This window comes from Rhea pennata, chromosome 7 (assembly GCF_028389875.1).
Source record: "Rhea pennata isolate bPtePen1 chromosome 7, bPtePen1.pri, whole genome shotgun sequence".
Classification (NCBI taxonomy): Eukaryota; Metazoa; Chordata; class Aves; order Rheiformes; family Rheidae; genus Rhea; species Rhea pennata.
In genome coordinates this window covers 3,165,589-3,180,449 of record NC_084669.1, presented here as the reverse complement: position 1 = coordinate 3,180,449, position 14,861 = coordinate 3,165,589, and the positions used below count along the sequence as shown (strand labels likewise).

Below are 14,861 nucleotides of genomic sequence, written 5' to 3'. Positions count from 1 at the left end.
CGATGGACTTGACTCAATTTTAAGTCTAACCGCCCTTCAGGCAGCTGAATTTATGCAATTCGTCTACCACACAAAACTTCTCAGATGGTGCGATAATACCTACATTTGCCATTCAAAGGGAAGGTGAAAAACAGCTCTCGGTATTTACAATCCGTTTCATTTTGCCATGCCACCGTGAGCTGTTTGACCTTGGAATCAGTCCTTTGCAATTCTGCTGCAACAGGCTGAGAAACACAGATGATTTTAGAGATTAAAACAAAAACATAGTAATATGATAATAAAACAAGGCATAATGGATTTTGGTTTTATCACTAGGCTCAATAAGAGATAACTGGTAATTGCTTTTTTTTTTTTTAAAAAAAAAAAATCATCATACAGGCTTTCAGCTCAGAAGTGGAGGGTGTAGAAAAGCTTGATCATCAATGCTCCAAATGTCAAGGCCTTCAGATCCTTTACCTGGGGCAACGTGGCCCCATGGAATTTATTTTGAGTGAAGTTTAATAAGGAGTGAGATTTGGCATTTTCGGGCTCTCGTTTGGTGGTGGATGTTACCTGCAGGAGAAGGAGTCCCACGGGAAGGTGTTCGGGACCCAGCAGTCCCTCTGCCCACGTGCCCATCCTCACCGCACAGCCCAAACGCCCGCCTGCATATTGCATTCCTCATGCAAAACTAAAAGCTTGGATCCCAAATTGCATTTGATAGCATCAGAACTGCAGCTGATGCATAAGAAAACGCATTTGCCTTCGCTGGCTGCAACCTTCCCTGCTCTGCAGTGTCCAAAGGTACATCCTCCCGCCCACAAAGCGCATTTTGATGCGAGACCGATCTGGAAAATTTTTTGAAATGTGAATAGTAATATTCATACTTGTAGCCCCCTAGGAGCTACTTCTGTGAATAAAGGCGTTCACATGAATATGTATTTTAATGATGAGGCCACTAAGATTGACTTTAAGGTCACATTCTCTCGGGGCAGAAGTATGCCGGACTAGCGTAACACAGCTATGCTCAAAGGAAACTTGTCCCTATTTTAAAACAATCTCAAAAAAAGTCAAATTTCCCTTTTGTAGCATGCATTATCGACTTTTTTTTTTTTTTTTTTTTTTTTTTTTTTTTTTTTGGTACTATTTCTTACTTACATCCAGTTCTTGGCTTGATTTTCTAAAGGAACTAGATTTATATGCCACGGCTCGATCTTTCTGCCTGTCCCACTGACAGCTTATGAGTTTACCGGCTGTTTCAGCCAATGTGCCTGAAGGGTAGATAACTCATTCTCTTAAAAAAATACAGAAACTTTATGCTAAGATTATATAAACTTAAAGGATTTTCTAAAGTGCAAAAGTGCTCTTGTGAAGCCTGATCTAATCATACCATAACTGACCTTGCTATTGCTGTACCTTAGATTTAATTACATACAACATCTGTTGTGTTTAAAGTCACAGAGCAAATCACTACTAAAGTAGTTGCCTTTATAAATTTGCCTGCTCTGATAGCTACTGCACTGGAAAACCAACTTTTATCACAGAGAACAACAGGAATAATGCAGTGCGAAGTAATAACCAAACAACTTAAATTGGTATAGTGAAATGCTAAAGTAGGTCTCTGTCAAAGGCAAAACAAAATTGTCATGGATGATTCCTACCACCACTTTGTTTGTCCGGCAGCTGCTCTGCTCAGCAACGATCTCTGCTCCGGAGCCAATGCAGAAGCCCTGTAGCAAGCTACTTGTATTCTGCATCCGTCGCAGCTCCCCCAGCCAAATTTTGGTCCCTTGCATTTTGATTCTTTCTACTGCCTACTCTAGGACAAGAATTGATCCCGTGTCTCTCCTCAGGTCCACTTTCAAAAACCTCTTAAGTCGTTACAGATATTCTCTTTAATGTTAACTGCCATTAAATTCTCCAGCTAGAAGCTGCAGAATTGACTTGCAGGACGTTATAGGGCATTTACGAGCTTACCGAAGGGATGTAAGAGCTCACAACCCCGCGCTGCAAACGCACGCTGCCCCACGTAACGGTTAGGTGGGACGGTCTTCATCACCAGTTGATCATCACGGGTGGAAGATCAGCCCCTTTGGTGAAACCACCTGCCGGTGAAGCGGTTGCTGCGGTGGTCAACGGCAGCAGCCCAGAGCTCAACTCCAGAGCTGCATTTAATAGTGAATGTAAACACAAGGAGACGAGTTCTGGGCCCTCATGTAGCAGAGGAACAGTTGACGGAAATGCTTTTTTGTATGAAGCCTCTCCGAAGTATTTAAAAAGATTTAAAAAGAAAAGGGGAAAGGGAGAGAGAGGGAGAATAGAGAAATCCCTCTTTCTGCCTATGGTTTTTTAATTGATCTGTTTGAAGCCAAGAGCAATGAATTTTGCACAGCGGGAGAGATTCATCCGTGCGCGGGAAGCCAATGCAAGCCTATATGCTTTGGCAAAGGATAAATCCGGGTGGAATTCTCTGTCAGGAAAGTTTGGATCATTTGGATTAGAAATAAAAACTCTGAAGTCTGCGTTGCTACGGTCCTCACGCAAACGGTGTTCTGGGGTCTCTGTTTCTTTCTCCCTCATGATGCAACATGACTCTTCCCTCTTCTCTTCTCTTCTCTTAGTGCTGCTGCCAAATGAAAAATTCCTTGGAAATAGCCTGCATTTTATGGAATAAATTGCAGTTATTAACTCAGGCGCTTGCAGTGGCCTTGCATATCCACTGTGTCACACGCTGCCCGAGACTGAATAAACCCACGTCAGTCAACGCCAGTCTCATTAACTGCCCTCGTTTAATGTGTATATTGGCCAGACGCAACTGGGAGCTCTACCCGGCTTTTGAACCCTCGTGAAAGTACAGCTCCCATCGTTTACCTTCCCAGCTAAACTTAATAACAGCAATAACTACAAGGGAGATTTTGAACGCGGCTGAGCACCACACCAGCTGACGTTGCAGCGGGGGCCGGGAGCACGCAGGCAGGGCAGGGGGGGCTCCGGGAGCGCTCCCGCCGGCGCGCCAGCCCCGCGAGTAATGAACAGCCGCGTAGACGCAGACATTGATTCTATCCAGCACTGCATTATTTAAGTACATCGAGGCTAAAAGGCCAGTTTTTACAACTGAAGTATTTACTGTAAATTAAAATCCTCCCAATTAAAGCCAACTTTAGAGGATTAACGCAAGATTCATGTGCTACTTTAATCACTCAAAAAGCCTAAGTTCGAATAACGGTAAGAGAGAAAAAGCAAATTCTGGACCTCCTGGGTTATGCGTTGCACAGTGGATGTCTGTATATAACATCAACATGCGCTACAGGATCACGATTAACAGAATATATTAGGCAGGCGTGCCTGGATTAGCAGGCACGATGGGGTCAGGAGCGTGCTCAACCCTAGCCGCAGCGGCATTCATTTGGGCTTAAGAGTTTTGGCCTCCTTAAACAGATCAAAACATAGGACGCTGCTTCTCTTTTATAAAAAGAAAAAAAAATTAAATAAACTCACAAATAAATACATACAGTATTTGGACGATCAGTGGGATAAGAGTGATCTGTCATGTAAACAATCAAGGGAAAATTCCAGCAAATTGCTCGAGTGTTTTTAAATAAAAGCCTAAAAACACTGTTCATACTCTAGACTGAAAATATCTTATTTTGGAAGATCAGTCTAGTTTATGTCATACGGATTTAGTACTGTCTTACTACTCTAAATATATTACTGCATTAGTTGCAGCAATACTGCGATTAACACCTTGGCCAGGATTTTAATGCTGATAGGTATGTAAATGCAGATTCAGCTGCTTCTTTTGACATCTAAGGAGAATTTACCAATACACAGTTGGGGTGGGTGTTTTTTTGTTTTTTTTTTTAAATCCTGAAACTGAGCACAGAATGTCTCTGTATCTTGGGGGATAAGTTAATGCTCCTCAGCGTGGACAACCGTGACAACACCAGGATTTGGTCAGGTTCCTCAAGCTCCTCAAGTTCCTCCCCAAGAGAGCACTGAAAACTTAGCTCCCTGCTGTCTTTGGAAAGCAGTGGCTCTGCCAGCACGGTGGCACTGCCCTCCCTGAAAGCACCGAGGGAAAGTCACGGGCATCCCCAGGATTCAGTCTTCCAAAGCCCAGGCATTTCCAGCAAAGCCTCTAGTCCACAGCAACTCCTTGGCAGAGCTGGATTTAGATCAGGAATAAATTAGGCCCAAGTTCCTAGGGCTGTGTGACGGCACCAGCACAGGTGCTTGACATTTAAAATAAGAGTAGATTTCTTGCCTGTGCTGCTGAGAGGGTCTGAAAAAACTTGCTAAGACCCCAAACTTAGCTTCACCTGGCTAGGTCTAAATTAACAGAGAAAGAAGCTGGGAAGAAAGGCCATTGGATAGGAAGCAACACTATAATAAAAGAAGTTTCCTTGAGTGAACAGTTTCCAAAGCCTTTGCCTACAGCAAGTTATGATAACAGCCGCTGCCTTGTGTGAAGAAATAAACAGCTTTATATTACTGACCTCTGTCACAAATGGCCATGAAATCAGAGCGCAATTGTAGTTTTAGATATTCACTTCTCTTCCCCGGCGCTTAAGAGGGCTGGCTGAAGGAGAGCTGGTACTAGATTAGGCTCCCGACACCTTCGTGCATGGCAGACTTCAAAATACCTTTTTCCCCTCCTGGGAGGCAAAAGTGTTGAGTCATTTCTTCTAAAGATCTGATGAAAGTCATTGCTCATAGAAAAAAAAAGCAACGGTTCACGGCAGGGCTAAGGGAAGCATGGGAGCAGCCGCTGCCCTGCTTCCCACCTCCTCTTCCTCCCCCTGCCTGTCCTCGGTCAGCCGGGCACCACCAGCGTGTCCGATACCACCGCGCGGATGAACAAGGACTCGTCGGAGGGAACCGTGTGCCAGAAGGGATCACTGTGGTGTGACAGGCAAGAGCCTGGCAGCAAGACGTTGTCATCTGTGGAGCCGGTCCCTCCGATGGAGCAGTAACCTGCGTATCGCAGTACAGGATCATTTGGCAGGTACCGCTGCAGCGCTCAGAGACATAAAATACAGTCTCATCCATGGGGAAGATTAGAAGTAATTAGTTCGTGTAAGGTAAAGTCATCAGTGAGGAACGAGGCTCCATCTGGGGACATTTTGTAATGATGCTGCAGGGACGAGTAAGATGGGACCTTTGACTTACACGGTTTGGAAGGACCGAGACCTTATTAAATCTGAAAATATGCAGTAACTGCAGTAAAAGCGATTTTTACATATGAAGCATATTCCCCTTCTCTAAACAAACTAGGTATATGACACTCTGCAACAGCAGAGAATTAATCCAGACAGGGAACAAATGGCTGCCATGTGGTGGCCAAGTACAAGATGATACAGAATTGAAGGCATTTAATAGTTTTTTAAGGATAGGGCATCATTTTGGTTAGAAGCAAGAAAACCTTCCATAAATTCAAGATAGTATCTTTTTTAATCTCCATTTCTCCAAATGTAGATATTATAATAAATACTGATCATCTCACAGATAAAATGCTCATTCTCTTACAAGAATAATTTACAATTTACTTTTCTTTAAAATCGCTCATTATAAAAACCAGACTTGCAGGTTTCCAAATGAGATATACAGAGCTATTACATTTTTTGCCACTGAGTTCCCTAAAGTACTTACTTTTTTTTTTTTAAAAAAAAGAAAAGGCAAAGTACTGTGTACTGACCAAAAATATGAAGAAGTTAGCTTCCCAGCAATGACTGTCTTATTTACGTGATCTGCCTTCTCCCAGGAAAAAAATCTCACCATATGATATTAATGTTTTTCTGCCGTAACTCAATACTCTGCATTTTATCAATGCATAGCTGGATTATTAAAGCCTGGAGGCTAAACGGAAAAATATTTTAAAGCACAAAGCAGAGTGCAGCCACAAAGGCATACAGATCTCAACGAGAAAACTGTACCAAGATGACAGCTGTAAATCTACACACTTCATCTTACTGCTTAGAATAAACTAATTAAAACAAGATCAAACTTGTATTTAGGTACGTCAATGCTGAAAGGAATTAGTGTCTAGATAAGAACCCTGCAGTTTTTTTCTACCCACATAAAAAAGTCTGAGAAACAATTTGATCCCCACAGATGTGGTGATGGCACTATTTCGGCATTTTATTTATTTTTACAAAAGAAACATCTTTGGCCATTCCTGAGTCAATTTAGTGTTTTAATCTACCATAAAACTTTTGTGAAATTATACAGCATTTGTGATTGCTTGTAGAACTATGAACCCCATAATGTTTATTTCAACCAGGCTTGGTGAAAGTATATCAAACCAAGCCTCCAGCTATATATAGATTCTCCCATACAACATATCCACAATACGCTGTAATATGTAATATGTGGCAGCCGAAAATATGTTATTAGTATGATGGCCAACCTGACTTAGACCATTCATTTATCAAAAAACCACCCCAAAATGCAAAGCAGCACCAACACCAACCAAGTGGCCGTAGCACGTCGCTTGGAACGTACCCAGCCACCACCACTCACGTGCAGGCATACGCTGACTTGGTGAAAGTGAGCCAGGCACCGCAAATATTTGGAAACTGATTATTGCTTTTCTTTACACACCTATGAAATGACTGCTTCTGTGCACACTAGTTTCTACCCTGCTTGGTCTGGTCCACGTGCCATTTCCGTGGATATCCGTCTGTGCATAACGCAGTTACATCAGCAGCTATATTAATGAAGCGTAGCGGGGTCTTTCTTTACAGGAACAGAACTGAGAGCCATTTATTCCGTTTTTAGTAGAAGAGCGTAAATGAGCTTGATGGCAAGTCAATCACCATTAGAAAAAACAACAACAATCTAAATGCTCAAGTACTTCAAGCCTTCAGGCAACCTTTCAAGAGGAATTTAGTTTGAAAACACATTATGAGGAAAAGCTATGTGTTTTGGAATTCATCTTATATCTTGCTAAAGCCCTTGCTAAATGTCTCTTAGAGGTTACTAGAGATGTAAAGCAAACACCTGTGGGGCCTGAAGCAAAGAAAAAATGAATTAAGAAGGCGGCAGGCTGATGTCCAACAGGTGATTTAGGTCAAGCAATGAATATAACTATTTCTCCCTAATCAGGTGTGCTGGAAATAAAGATAACTCACAGCTTTCAGAAGGAGAGCTTTCTTTCCCCAAGACAGTCTGTTAGAGACACAGAAAAGAACAAGACAAGAATGTGGCGGTGGTGGGAACAAAGAAAACCCGCCCAGAAAATGTACCCCAGCCCTATCTAGCAGTCCTGGTGCTACTGCAGAGTGACGTGATCCCGTGGTGGTACTGGGGCTGGGAGGGGAAAAGGATTTCACAGGCTGACTCCCAGGATAAGGGCTCCTGGAGGCAGCACGCCCTGCCCAGGAGGTAGGATAGGGCAGGCGACTGTGCTCGGAAAGACGGGCTGCTGGGGACTAGGTATTTATATCCGTGTGGCTAGCAAACGCAGCACAGCGATTCGTCTACGCACCTTACGGAGCCCTGTCACCTTCACAGGGCCAACCAAACCGGATCTCCAGTAGCGCTCAGGATGCCACAGCGTGGCAAAGAGCAGAAAGGCAAGAGCTCCGCGGTGACGTTTCTGAAATGCTCCTGGCACCACGTGCACATCCAGGCAGGCAGAGAGCCAAAATCAGCGTATGCTCAGGAAAAGGCAGTGGAGAGGAGAAGGGGCTTTACGGGGAACTGGGAAAACTTTGGGGATTAAGGAGGCCTGCAAAGAGACTGGCTCCATCTAAACAGAATAGAACGGGGCAGCTAATATTTTTAAAGGTAAGAGAGTTTTCTTTCTTTTTTCATTTGAGAGAGGTCTTTTTTCTCCCCCCACCCCTTATTTTTTTCCCAATAAAAGCTGAAGGAAAGTTGATGTGTATAAAAGCCTTTACATCCTTGGATGGAGTGAGAGGAAGAGTTTCAGGTCAAAAAAAAAAAATGGAAAGAGCAGTCCACACAAGTAAGACTGCATTTATACAGCGTACACAAAAATAGCAACCAAAGCAATACTAAATGTGCAAGTTCTAATAAGCACATACAGAAGTGCTGAGTAGTCCAAAATGCCTACTTGTTTTAAAAAGGAATATTGGTATCATAGGTATCTCACAAATGTGATGGGATTAAGATAAATCACAGTGGACACTAATTAAGGAGAAAAGTATGAGTTATAAAGAAATAACAGAAAACCAGGCTGACAAAGAGGCAGAGCCAAATACCAAGGAAAAATATACAATAAACTGGGTAAATAAGCAAAATGCATGAAGCTATACTTCAAAACATCCTTAGACTAAATTTCCATGCTAAAAAAAAAAAAAAATAGCAAAAGTATACTAAGAACAAAACCATCATCCCCGAACAGGGTCAGAATGGCCCAGAAAGGAGACTATTACTGCAAAGTACTAAGAGACTAAATAAGTGAGGACTTGTCAGCTCGGAAAAAAAGAAGTCAAAAAGGGAGTAATGTGATAGAGTTCTGTTTAAAAAAAAGAAAAAAAAGCTTTCTGAAGATGTGTAGGAAGAGGTAGGAGTAGCAGGAGGAGGTGGCACTGAAATTACTGGGTTGATGATTTAACACACACAGTAGAAAATATTTTCTCTGCACAACACGTAATTAAACTGTGAACCTAAAAGCCACAAACCACTGCAGAGCACAAAAATGTTCAAAAAGCAATTAGATGAGTTTATGGAGGGTAAGTCCAGCCTCGGCATTAATCAAGATTGTCCAAGTACTCCTTGGAGCTTGAGAAGACCGTAGGTCACCGCCTGACGAAGCCGGTGTGCCAGGAAACCACTCCATATACCTTGCCTTGGGTTTTTTGGGCCAGAATCAGACAGGATAATGATGCAACTGCATCTTTGCTCTGACTCAGTATTGCTGTTATGTTCCCATCATGGTGACTACATAAAAGACATTGTGGGCATCCTCTAGAAATATTCGCGGGGCTGAGGGGGACTGCATTTGAGTCATGGTTTCTAACACAGGAGGAAGAGCAGACATTAAGAGGTAATGCCAAAGGTTTTTAACAGGCCAGATCTCTTCTTTGTCATTATTCAAAGCCATAATGACTTCAAACTCCTACACACAGCCAAGCAGTATATTGCAAATATTCATGAAGGTGAGGAAATACGGTGTTTTGCTGCAGGAGGATTCATCTGTGATGAGCCAATTACCTCACCTTTCACGCAGAGACAACTGGTAAGAAAATTCTACCCTTTCCAAGGAGTAAATTATTCAAATAACTTCATAATTCTCATAATTTTACTCTCTATAACTCATAATTTTACTCCTCATAAACTGCAAAGGACACTATGAAGGCAATTGGTAATTGCTATTCTCTCTGACATATGCTTGCTATAATGCAAGGGCTCAATAAATTGACAAAACAGAAAGTAGCTTAGAGGTTCCACTTAAGCTTAAACCAAAGCAAGAAACACTAAGTTGAAGAACTCTCTGCTGTAGAATAAGAGCTTAGCTGTTTATTGAAAAACCGAGGACCACATTCAAGGATTATGCACACCCCATGTTATGGGAAGATATCCTAGAGAATGAGGTTATAACTTTCATTATGTGCATTGATGTTAGGGAGCAATGACAGATTTATTGTAAAGATTTGACAGCGATATCAGTGAGGTTATTGTGCCCCAATACACAGAAAATGTTAATCTACTTTTAACCTCCTATTACAATTTGCAGGCTAAATATTTCCTTACCCAGCCCTTTGGCTGGAGGAAACATGTATTTACCTTATAAAACTGTAATTCCGCATCAACATTCAGCTAATTGGAGGTTTACCATCATTAATTTAGATAATATATATTGCTCTTACAAAAACAGCTTCTAGCAGCTTCTTTGATTTAACCTTTCTTTTAGCTTTCTTTTTCTGCTGTCACGCAACTAGCAATTCAGTGCTCACAAATGACCTCCCGTGCCCCAATCATGCCATAACAATCAATGGTAGAAAATTCATAAAACAGATTAAATTGTGCAGTAGTCTCTTTGATGATGAATTAGTAGAATTCGTTCCCTCCAGCTGCTCAAAGTTAGTCTTTGATTTTTAGCTGAATGAACTGCATTGGAAAGAGTAAAACTGGGGACACGTCATTTTTTTGTTGCTTACACAGGTGCCACGGAAACAGAGCTCCAGCTTCTGCTGCAGCAAAGTTGGCTTGTTAAGATTTTTGCAGTTTGTCTCTGTTATCTGACTACTTAAAGCAATATATCAGAAGGAAATGCCCATGACAAAGTGTTTCTAAATAAAATCTGATTTTATATATATATACGCATAAATATATCTGTATCTATATACACATATACAAAAAGACACGCACACTATGTTACACTAAAATGTACCTTGCTGCCCTGGGGTCACAGCACATCAGTACCAAAGACAGCTGAGAATCATTTTCCCACAAGGCTTTAAGGTGGCAGATACCATCTGACTGCTGCAATAGCCTAAAACATCCCAAAGTTAAAAGCTAGTTCTACCATTGCAAGTCACATAACATGTTTTGCTCAACATAAATTATTATTCACTTTTTTTTTTTAACACAGAATTGCAAGGGAAATTCATTTTGCACTTTTTCCATTTCCCTCATACACACAATCTGGCTAATGAACCAAGAAACCAATTAGTGAAACAGCTCAAATTATGGCAGGTTGAGGTAATCTTTAGCTAGGGCATGGTTAAAACTATAGTACTGTAAAAAGAACAGTTTTTATCTTCACAGAAAGCACTATGAAGTTAATGAGCCCTCTTAATACAAAGCATCAGTGACGGCACTACTTGCCCAAAGACAGAGATTTCACCTCTACTCCAGCAGCACCTACCGGCAAGCAGCAGAACCTGGGTGAAATCTCGGTGCAAACACAGCTTTTCCTTTCTCCCAGCTGCCCATCGCCTGTCTCGCACCTCAGGACACGTCTCATACCTCAGATAGCCCCCTGACATGCGGACATCGAGCCCAAGGCACCTCCTCACGCATCCACCTAACGCCACCAGGGAAGGTCCTCGGAGGGGGAGCTCGTCCGAGCTGGAAGGGGGTCGGGGCAGAGCAGCAGAGGCAAGGTAAGGACCTCCGCAAGACAGACTTTGCTGGAGACAGACTTTTCTTTCCTGTGCACGCTGCTCGGTTAAGTACTTCTACAAAAGCATCTGGGAGCAGCCTGTAGCCCCTTCTAACACCGCTCTGGCACGTGCTCCACAGCTCGGGAATCCCGGGCTTGGAGGAGTTTTAGTTCACCAGGGAGCACTTCCCAGGATGACTGTCTGTGGCTACCGTTTTTCTTTCAGAATCAGCCTTTGAAATCCCAGTTGGAAAACAGGAAAAGCTAAAGAAAGAAGCAGCTTAAACTGGAAATGGTGCCTGTCTGACACAGGCCCGTTTAGCGAGCCCTGGCTGATACGAGACACAATTCCTAAGCTGCCTATAGACAGGCTCTCAAATCACTACAAACATGAAGTACAAGAAATAACTCGAAATACTCAAACACTACTGAGCTGCAATCAGCTAATCACTTAGGAAGAAGACCAAGAGTCACGAACAGCTTAATGTAAACATCTCTTCAACACACAGTGACAGTCAAAAAGCAAAACAAGTATTAGAATGCATAAGGAACAGAAAGCATTACCGAGATACAGGAACACCGAGCATGATCTAGTGGCATGCTAAAACACTGTGTCTGCCACAGACTCTCTCGGTAAAATTTTAAGAGTACCTGAATTGCTTATGTATATCTCATATTTTTAGCCTTTTTGTGCTAGATGATCTAGTAGCAAGAATTTGGGAATGGGCAATTAAGATAGGAAGTTTTGCCTTTTAAACCGAGTGCACCAACAACCTGAAATTTGCTAAATAATTTAATGTATTTAAATGCTTGCTGAATGTGCTTAATTGAAGTCAGCCAAGTGTTCATCTGAAGCATGAATTCTGTTCCACGCTAGGTGTTAGAAGCTAGCCTCCTCTTTTTTCCCGTAGAATAGTAAAGAAAACAGAGAATGAATCTGACTTTATTTACAGCAATGGTAAAATTATGAGACGCATGAGACTTGGTAATTGAGTGAGGAGTAGAAGTGGAAGTCTCCTGTGACAGCCTGTAATTGTCGAACCTCAGCTAAATTTGGCAGACAGATTCAAGTAATATTTGGATGTCTGGATAGTCCCTGTATCAACCCTGGCCTCTGAACCTCTAGAGGGTTGCTTCTCACTGCATTTTGGTCCTTCCATTTTTATTCCGGCAAATATTAACCAGAATATTGTATGGGTAATTCTCCACTGCATGCTAAAACTATTTCATGTGTAAGCGCATAAAAAATTCCATTCCCTAGCAACTGAGAGATCCCTGCTTGAAACGGTGATGGAAAAGATGGGGTTCCAGGAATTGCAAAGTCAAGCAAGGATTCTGTGGGTGTGAAATTGCTGGCAATTGTGTTTTTGCTGAATGCGTTCAAATTTACTGTAGAAATTGGCCTGAAGTATTGCAGAATTCCAGGCGCCCTGATTAAAATAAATAGTGTTCAAGATACATGTACTGCACGGAGAATCTCGAGTCCAGGGAGAGCTCTGCATGAGCAGGGAGTGTCAGACACCAGAACAACAACAAATTAAAGAAATGCATTGTCTCAGGATATATTATTACAGATTTCCAGAAACAGCTGAAAAGCTGTTGTTATCGGAGGAGCACAAAGGGGAAGAAAAATAACCTTAAAAGCAACAAAGCAGAATTCAGATGTGAACAACAGACTAGCTCGCTGAAAATCTAGACAGTAAATGAACATATGTGATTAAGTCATTACGCAGTAATTTGCCATGATCATCTATCAGCGCCGACGGGTGGAAGGGGAGCCCCAGCCCTTGCCAACGCTCTGCACGCAAGACGGTGACCCTTGCTCAGGCTCTTGCCTTTCCTTAGCTCAGTACGGTAAACAAATCGGCGCCGGTTCCCCTCGCGAGCCGGCACGAGCGCAGGCAGCCTCCCGCCCCCACGGAGGGTGTGAAGAGATGGCCAGACCTTGTTTAACGATCTCGCGTTGCTGCTGTGAGTGCGGGGATGAAGACGACAACCTAAGTGTGGTTGTGCTGGTCACAACTCCATGGGCCACGGCTGAATTTTGGCACTTATGGCAGAGTTTCAGCTCTTTGGATGAGCAACTTGAGGTCTTTTTCCCTAACGTAAAAGTACTTACTCTTTGAGCACAGAAGATACTTGTACTAATTCACTTGTAAGTTTTAAATTAATTTGAATTTGCTGTTCTAAAATGTTTGTAGGTGACATAATTACAGGTGATATAATTTTAAAGAGATTTATTTTATGGTTAAATTGCTGGCTTGTATTCTCAAGTTTCAGCTACAAGGTCCAACAGCTTTTTCTGGGGTCTTGGGTATTAAAGTACTAAATTTCTGCGTCTCTCAGCCTGTACTTTTTTTTTTTTTTTTTTTTTAATTCATCCCTCTACAAGGCATTTCTCCAAGAAGGTGATTTGTTCTCCTTTGGCAAGAGATGCATTTTAGTTAGCTAATTAAATACAGTTGTGTTGTACATCAAATACCACTAATAATATAAGACAGTGATGTTATGTCTGCTGTGAGAACAAGCTGCATTATACATCGTATCTATCATACATCACCGCAGTAGCAGTTTGAAGCGGCTGTGCTTCCTCCCACTCTTTGGCAGAACCTGGCAGGGAGTTTTTGGTGTAGTGGATAATGTAACGAGGGGGGGGAAGCACCCTGGGTGGGTCCTCTCAAAGGCCATGTGAAGCCACGATCCCTTAGGTGCCCATGGAGCCACATCTCTGACAGCTTCTGTGCTGTTCAAAGATGCTTTTGCCCACGCTCAGCCCAACATGCATGTGCTCTTCCAGCTTTCTTTTGCCACCCGTGCTGCTGCTGCTTGTGTGAGGCTGTGTCCTCAGCTTCCTGGCTTCTTGGCTTTCTGGTATGTTATTGCCTCTTCTTTTCTGCATTCTACCTCAATGGGCAAAACATAAGCAAAAGATACCTCCATACGTGCCTTGCATGTGGAAGGCATGGGTAGGGCATACTTATTTGTACACTTGAAACTGTAGGTCTTTTTTTTTCCATTTTGTGGTTAATTAAACTCTTTCATGCTGACTGAATACTAGCGCATTCCACTATTCCAAGATTTAAGCTAACTTACACCAGCTTATGTTCTTACCTGTGCAATTTTTTTCCTCTTAAAGGATTCCTGCATCTTTCAAAATCTACTGTCGTGGATGATTAAAATTAACTGGATGTGGTTTGTGTGGACCTACAAACCATGGAGTGGTTTGTAGAGGGTATATGGGTAACTTGCCTTCACTGCCTGTTTGAATAGAGAAGAGGGAAACCTTAGCTAAATGTCAGCTGATAGAGGAAATCTGTGGGATGCATCGCATACACTAAGCATAGCCAGTCTTTATTCTAAAGCAGAGAGAGTTAAATAAAGGCTAAGGTCATTTATGTGAACAAAATTCAAACTGTGGTTCTGAAAAGTACCCTTTCAGAGTACTCTAACACTGTGTTCATTAACTTACATTCTCCACCAGATGCATAATACCTACAGTCTTTGATGCCCTATTTTTATGCAACTATTATCCATAAGAAATCAGGAAAGAATGTGAGAAATATTAAGTACCTATAAGCAGAGAAGGGCTCTTAGCCATTGTCAGTGCCCATGGGCACATCCACTTGGGCAAGGGAGGATGCAAGCCCAAGGAGCACATTTATTTCATCTCCATTAATGTTTTTTGTTGAGGCTTAGAAAACATTAAAACAAACCAAGTTGTAAAAGAAAAATACATATTAGCATTTAGATTAAAAGTTATTCTCTCTGTTTTCTCTGAAATATGTGATGATGGTTTAAGAGTTTTTCA

At 42.1% G+C, this 14,861-nt stretch overlaps 1 protein-coding gene across 1 annotated transcript in view; it reads right to left on the bottom strand.

Annotated features, from left to right (window-relative positions):
- The window catches only part of C7H10orf90 (chromosome 7 C10orf90 homolog), a 53,487-nt gene extending 42,550 nt beyond the window's left edge, over positions 1–10,937 (bottom strand). The window contains exon 1 of the mRNA XM_062580374.1: positions 10,817–10,937. Within this exon, the coding sequence (XP_062436358.1) occupies positions 10,817–10,937 (121 nt within the window). The remainder of the gene's footprint in view (positions 1–10,816) is intronic.
- Between the last annotated feature and the right edge of the window lie 3,924 nt (positions 10,938–14,861).